Source organism: Prosopis cineraria, unplaced genomic scaffold (assembly GCF_029017545.1).
Source record: "Prosopis cineraria cultivar Desert tree isolate PC_DT_omini unplaced genomic scaffold, ASM2901754v1 PC2171, whole genome shotgun sequence".
NCBI classification, from domain to species: domain Eukaryota; kingdom Viridiplantae; phylum Streptophyta; class Magnoliopsida; order Fabales; family Fabaceae; genus Prosopis; species Prosopis cineraria.
The window spans coordinates 2,729-10,789 of record NW_026557496.1 but is presented as its reverse complement, the minus strand read 5'-3'; the positions used below and the strand labels follow the sequence as shown (position 1 = coordinate 10,789).

Genomic DNA, 8,061 nt, shown 5'->3' with positions numbered 1-8,061 from the left:
GGTTCAACCCATTTTTATATCGGTTAAAAAATGCCAACTCAATCCAATCCACCAACCCTTAAGGGTCGAGGGTTAAATGAGCTAACCTACTAACTCATTATTTTTTATTTAATTTATTTTTTCATGAATTTTAAAAAAAATACTCCCAAATGGTAAATTCTAATTTGATAATTTTTTCATGATTCATTTTAGACACATCAAAATATTAACTCATAATCAGTGAGCAACGGCAAAGCCAGGACTAGAGTTAGGTGGTGTAAGATAACCTAATTTAAAAATTAATATTTTTTAAAAATATTTTAAATAATGAAAAATAATAATTACATCAAGACTAAAATGTATTAATATAAATAGATTGATCTTAATTTTCTTTGTAGAAAATCAAATGAACATGTTAAGATGATCTTTTAATAAATAAACTTTTCATATTTATCTTGATCGTTAATACATTACATACTCCCTTCGTTTAAAAATATAAGACATTTTTAATTGAATCTCACCCTCAATAAAGTAGTTATCTACTTTTTAACTAACTTTATCTTTTTATATTTATATCTATTAAATACCCTATAATAAATATAAATCATTATTAATATGGGCACTTTTAAAAAAAGTAATGATTACACCTTAAAAGACTAAAAATACCTTATATTTTGTTAATAACAAAGAGAATATCTAATAAGCTTTGAGCTTGAATATTTTTTATTTAGTTCAAAGGCATAGAATATCAAGAGTAGAGAGTTCAAAATTATAAAATTTCACATATCCTATTTGTAATTTTTTCCAAAGCGAGGGGGTGCATTTGCCCATCCTCACTACTCGTGACAAAGCTAGGATCATGGTTCAGGGGATCAGTGATGGAGTCAGGATTCTTGACATAAGAAAAAAATTTTTATCTCTTTCAAATAGTGATGGATTGAGAAAAATTAGATAGTGAGGGCAAATTTCTTATACAACATAAATGTTAATTATCTTTTAAAATATTAAAATTAAAGAATTTTAATTTTTTTTAAATTATTTCTCCCTCCATTTATTTAAGATCATAAAATATAAATAAAATTTGAGTTAAATAATTTTTTAAGGGATAAGAGAGGCCTCTTTGAGTAGAAAAGTGAAAATTTTCTTTTAGAACAGGGGAATTGAATTTTCTTAAGGAGGTAATTGAAAAAATTTGAGTTATTATGTATAATTTTTGTGGTCTCATGGGGGCACTCCCCCCATAAGCCATGATGCACACACGCCCCTGCTTTTAAATATACTATTTCTCTTCTCTTTTTTTTTATTCCTTAATTTACCATTGCAAGCGTAAAGAGCCAACAAAAGAATTTAATAAATTTATTCTTGAATCTTAAATGTTATTATTTATTATCTTTTTTTTATTAATCCCTAACTATTATTGGAGATGAGGATGACATGGCTCAAGTTTAGTTAAATTAGTGTTTTTTTATTTTTTAAGGATCAATAAATAATACTGATATTTTATGAACTTACATGCTAATATTCAATGAGCTTTAAGTTAAAAAATTGAATTTTAGAGATGGGATAAAAAGTAAAATTGAAATAAGTTTAAAATTTACAAATATTAAAACAGGAGTGTAAAGTATAAGAAGGAAGGAGTATAAGTGGAAAAATACAAAAACTCATGCTCCATGCATATTATTTTAGATTAAGTATCAAAGTTACATAAAAAATCATAAATAATTTTAAAATCAATTATAATCATTTATATCTTTCAACATGAAAGACTCCTCCCATTATGGTCCTAACTCCTAACGTTGTATTTGCAAACGTCTGTTAATGTGGGTCCCATTTCTCCTATTTTTTTTAATATTTTTATTATAAAATATTATTTATGGGTTCCATATTATTTTTTATATTCCCCATTCTCTTCCTCTCCATCTCTTGGCCAACTTACGTCAGACCGTCTCTCCTTCCTATCGTCTCTTTCCTCCCCACTCTCTCTTGTGTTTCTCTCTCCTCTCAACATTACTTGAGCTCGGAGCCACCCAACCAGTCATGCTAAAGCCACCATTCATACCCTTTCTCGTCCACTGTATAGCCTAGTTCATGTCAACGGGAACGTCTTAGAAAGGTTGTTACGGCTATGGCGGTGGTGGCGAGATAAAGAAGGGAACCTGAAGGTTGTCTTGTAGTTGCAATGACCTCAGGGCAGAGACTGTGGAGAAATAGAAGATGTGCTCCCTTGAGGTATTCAAGCCGTAGTAGGTATTGAAGCACTACCACCATTGTTACGGCAGCATGGCTACTGGACAGCGATAGCGGCAGCCGAGTAAGGGAGAAAAATCAGCAAAGGATGAAGGTATACGGAGAAGGGAGAACTGGCCTCAACCAGGCAGAGACTCAAGTTCGGAGAGAAGCTCATGATAGTCGTTTGAACTGTGTATGGCTAACCACTTCACTCACCTCCTTCGCCCTCATGGTTTTAGTATGAAAGTTTATTTAGTAAAATTATTTAATAAAAATTAATTGTTGTAATGAAAATTTATGTTTGGATATGTTTTCTTAAAAGTCAATTTAGTAAACTAAAAATTGTTTGGATTAATGGTGATTTGTGCTTTTGAACTATTACTTTTGAATATATAATAACAAAAAAGAATATTATTTATGATAATTTATAATTTTTATTATACAAATATAATATATAAAAATGTGAGAAAAAATTCAAAATAACGTAAATTTAATATGTTAAATAATAAGAATAGAAAATGTAGAGTTTAATATTAAAAAAATGTAATATAACAATTTTAACAGTCATTAATATTAAATGGTATACTCTATAAATAGGATTAAAAATATTTTTTTTCTTTTCATATACAGAAGGTTTACAAAATTGCCTCTCTATATAATATATTTGGCCTTGTGGCCATTGCACTAAATTCAAATTCAAATAAAACAGAGCATGCAATAAATATTGTAAGGGAATAAGGGTAGTATGATAAATTCAAAAACTCAATACCATAAAGTCAGTTTTAAAAGTTCCAAAAAGTTAAATTTCTTAAATTCACTTTCAATAGCTTTTTCAATGTGCATTCAAAAGTCAGTTTGCTCAATTATAAAATTCTCAAACATCCTACATTCAAAAAGTGTAAAAAATATATCCTAAAAGTTTAAAAATGTATCCAAATGGGTCCTAACTTGAGGAGAAAAGGGAAAGTAGGAAGGAGGGATGGGAGAGAAGGGGGGAGAGAGAGAGGAGTATTGTTTGTAAATTATAAAAAAATATAAAAAATGATGAGAACACTAAAAAAATATTATGTTATGAACTCAGAAAGTGGGCCCCATAAAGAAAAAAAAAGGATTGAAACAACGGCAAGGTAACAGAGCAAAAAAATTTTAAGGTTAAAGAATATAAATGACTCATAATTTAATTTTAAGATTATTTGTGATCCTTCATGTACACTTTAAGGATATTTTTTTTACCTTCAAAATTTTTTTCCAAGTTGAAGGGGATCAACTACATGTAGCTCCACCCATGCTTACGATAATGTGGTTTCGCCACAACTCATAATATTTATATAAAATATATAAATTAAGCTAATAAGTAAGCCATGCTCCATGTAATTTATACCTATAAAATTTTTTTCCTTTTTTATTTTTAAAATAATATGAATGAAATGAAGCCACCCTGATCTATATATTCATAGATTATATAGTCCCAATTAGAAGAAACCCATTTTTATCTGGGTCCATTTTTCAAACCGCACTTGACTTTTATGACTTTTGGGCCAACTCATAATATCATTATCCATAAAAGCAAAGGGGGAAGGTGAATATCATTTTGATACACTTGTTTTATAATATGTGTTTTGTTAAGCAGCATCCTTTTCTTATCCAGACAATATAATGCCTTGTAAATAATTTGCCCCATGGAGGTTTCGAAAGAATTGCCAAATCCTTTTTCTTTTCAATAATGACAATTCAAATAGATATTTGGGTAGCATCCCAAAAAAAAATATCTTAAAATTACCTCTGGTCACACTACAGGGGCTATAACTGTTGGAGCTGTGAGTTATTTTCAATGTGCCAAATATGTGTGTGTGTGTATGATAATCCTTGTAACTTGTAAGTTGTTTTCCAAACGAGAGAAGTACATATACGTCCCATATAAACATTTTAATACTATTAAGTTCATTGATAACTTAGCAATGAAAATTAATTTTTCAATTATTGTAAATTAGGACTTTTATTTGATTTTGTTCTATTTGTATTTATAAAAATTATTTGTAAATTAATTTTTAAAAATTTATTTTTAAAACAAAACAAAACAAAAATTTATTTAATTATATTAATTTGAAAACAATTAGAGAGTTTAAAAAAGGCAAATAATAGCCATAGTCTGTGATCAATGATAATAGCCTATAAACGGTTAACCGTAACAAAAGATAATTTACAATAATTAAATATAATTTTTTTAAAAAAACAATAATTCAATTTATTTAACTTCCATTATTAAAAAATAAGAACAATTTTAAAAACATTTAAATTTAAAGTACTTACCCGAATGAATTTTCTATTTTATATTATTAAAAATGAAACAATGTACATTATATTTAGGACGAGATGAGAGAATATGTCTTGAGGGCGATCTCAAGTTTTGTCTTATCTTGATTTTTTTTTGTCCTGGTCATAAAGACTATTTTGAAGTCGGTAAAGAATAGAATGATCAGGGATAGAATCAAGCCAATCAAAATAGGAAAACAAATATGCATACCCATAAAACATTGGTTGGTAAAAAATATATAAGTTCTTCTTGTACCACAATAAAAAAATCTCTTTAAAAGTTTGCTTGATTTAAAAAATATAAGGCATTAAATAAGTTTTATAGTTGCTTTTTGAAATATACCAAAATTTCAGTTATTACTTTTTTAAAAAAATAATGCATTAAAAATTTTATTTGTTATTACCAAGACACTTATATAAAATGTTTAATGTAGGTACAATTAAAAAGATGTAAATTTTATTTAAAATATTTAAGTTTCAATTAACATTTTTATGGAATTATAATTAATTATTAATATTTTTATATTTGTGACGAGGGAAAAGTATTTTTATTACATGGAAGGAGTGTGCATTCAGCCGCGCATTGCTGATAAAATTAGAGTTTTCACTCATGAGACAAAACATTGATATAGAGTTACTTAATTGAAAACAGTATATTTAATTTAACTCCTTTCTCTCAAATGAAACGCGAGGAGAACGTGTTATACTGCAATACTACATCCTCTTTTTCTGTTTTCCCTGCCAACACAATTGAGCACCACCTCTCTGCGATTTGTCAGGCCTCAGAATGGAGTTAGGGGTTAGGAGCAATGCACTAATCTTTGATACCATACAATATTAGTCAGTAGTACTCATTTCACATACACAAGCTTTTTATTTTTATCTACAGATTTTCGCCTCTATGCTTTAGATGAGACTATTAAGAGTAGGTTTCCACTTTAAATTCAATCATATCAATTAATATATTCCATACACTCAAAAAGAATTTCCCGGTATGCCGCACGTCTCATGATTTTGTCTGAAAAGTGATAACATATATATAAATATAACAATTCCTCTTATCCATTTATTCTGACGCCAATGTTCAACATTTGTCCAATGCGTCCCCAGAAGTGAAATTCCATTATTCTGTCATTTGTCTTTGTTCCAGAGCATAATACTGAAGCTAGTAATGTGCGTAGCCATCAGTTAATATTTGGACGGCCTTTTTTGACATGCATGTTACACGAAAACAAAGCATGCACAACAAAACTCATTACTTTATATGCATCCTCATACCCTTTTTTTTATTGTAAATTTTCATAGTACAACGTGACTTCTCTTATTATGTGAGTAAGAGGAGTTGCTGTAAGCCTGTAATCCAACCTCAGGGATGATATCCACCGTGGCCACCTCCTTCGCCACTACCACCACCTGCTCCATATCCGCCTCGTGAGCGCCTCCACCACCATAGCCGCCGCCACCGCCTCCTCCAGATCCGCCTCCACCGCCACCAGCAGCTCCTCCGCCATATCCTCTACCTGCTCCTCCTCCACTGCCATACCCACCTCCATGAGCTCCACAGCTCCACCACCTCCTCCGCCACCTCCACTTCCTCCCCCACCTCCATATCCTCCTCCATGCTCTCCTCCGTATCCCCCACCAGCTCCACGTCCTTCCCCGCCTCCATAACCACCACCAGCACCACCACCGCCTCCACCTCCACCACTGCCACCGCCACCGCCTCCTCCATACCTCCCCCGTGAGCTCCCCCTCCTCCATAGCCTTCACCGCCTCCTTTACCGGCACCTCTTCCACCTCCACTTCCTCCTCCAGGTCCATATCCTGCACCACCACCTTCACCTCCTCCAGCTCCTCCTCCATAGCCACCACGACCATGCACTCCAGCGCCTCCATATCCTCCCCCTCCACCAGAACCTCCAACGCCCCCATAACCTCCGACTACCACACTGTCATGATGCGCAACATCAGCACCAAAGTATAGACCCCCCTCCAGATCAAGGAGTGATCTGGCAGCAACACAAATGCCTAAACCCAATAACATAAAGAAAGCAACACTGATAAGCTTAGAAGTTGCCATGGGAAAATGCTGAATTCCCACAACCATGGTCTTAGCAAAGAAGTGGTGGGTTTATATAGGGAACCGGACCCGATCATTTTAGAGGGTTCCTAAGGACGGTCCAATGGGACATGGGAAAATAAAAACAATATTCTCATTCGCACTGAGCCAGATGCAAATAATTAGGTCGCGACTTCAGACTTCAAGTTTATAGTTTTCTGTTAAATATTTGATAGTCTTTTGTGGACTTAAATTGAAGTGAAAAAATTATATATCTAATAAAGTTAAATTTAATAAATAATATAAAATAAAGAGAATAACATTTCTCCTCTCTCCCCTGAAATATTTTTTTCCACACACGCATACACATGTGCACACACATACCTATTCTCTATTACAGGCCTAAAAACATCTTCCCCACTACAAGTACGTGCATCTACAGCGCACACCGACGCACTACAGGTAGGTAGTGATCTTTTGCTGTGATCACTTATTTCTCGTCATGCTTATGGAAGAGTGCTTCATATATTTGCTCTCTCTCAGATAAAGCAATTGAGGCCGTTCAACACTTAGCCTCTCTTGATTTCTGCTCTATATATCCTTTACGGCCACTTTAGGTTTGATGCATGTAAATCTCTCAAGTTTTTTCCTTCTTGATCTTTCTTCACTTGTATGATTATCTTGCTATGTCGAAATTAGGGACAGATATTTGTTATAGATCGTGTGAATGAGCCTGATAATTAAGTGGCAATGAGAAAGCCAAATTGTTTGAAACGAGTGAACGTAGTTGGAGGATTAAAATATAGATGACAATAATACAAACAAAAGGAGTGCTATATATAGAACTTAATGGTGAGCCGAGAAAGAAAAAAGAAAACTGATGAATGTGCTATCCGTTTCAGATTATTCTATTAGCCGGCATATATGATATAGTATATATAATATATTGCTCGTTGTATATGATTAATATTTTGATCGATCATCAGCTTGATTATGTGACAAAATTCTAATGTACTTTTAGTGGTAAATATAATTATAATTTTCCGTATCCTACCAACGATGGAATTGCACCAATCATAGAGTGCTGATTTTTAGCTTCAACTTGTAATATATAGTGCACCACATGTACACTTGTATACACGCACACGCATATCAGTTATAGATTTGCACTCCTTTCATCTTCAAAAGCTGATGATTCAGTTGTTGCGCACCGTATTGTGATGGCATGCTCTGAGCATTTAGTCTTATTGTCACAGTGATCTGGCTCTATATGTTAACCATTACTCCTCTGATCCTATATACAGGATCTTTTTCATACTTTTCTTTGGTTCGATCCTATGCCCATGCGCATATATATATATATATATATATAAACCCCATCCATTTTGCCTAATTGATTGTGAATTTCTTCACTATGCGTCCAAAGAAAAATTTTATTATGACTAATTAAGTAAGTTAACTGGTGCTTATAATCAGTAGAC

General features: G+C 32.5%; 1 protein-coding gene across 1 annotated transcript; it reads right to left on the bottom strand.

The window, feature by feature from the left end:
* Positions 1 to 5,776: 5,776 nt before the first annotated feature.
* LOC129301517 (glycine-rich protein DOT1-like) lies at positions 5,777 to 6,620 on the bottom strand. The gene is given in 3 exon segments (XM_054940075.1): positions 5,777 to 6,083; positions 6,086 to 6,256; positions 6,259 to 6,620. Coding segments are annotated over 3 exon segments (777 nt in total). The 5' UTR covers positions 6,602 to 6,620; the 3' UTR covers positions 5,777 to 5,820.
* Positions 6,621 to 8,061: the final 1,441 nt, after the last annotated feature.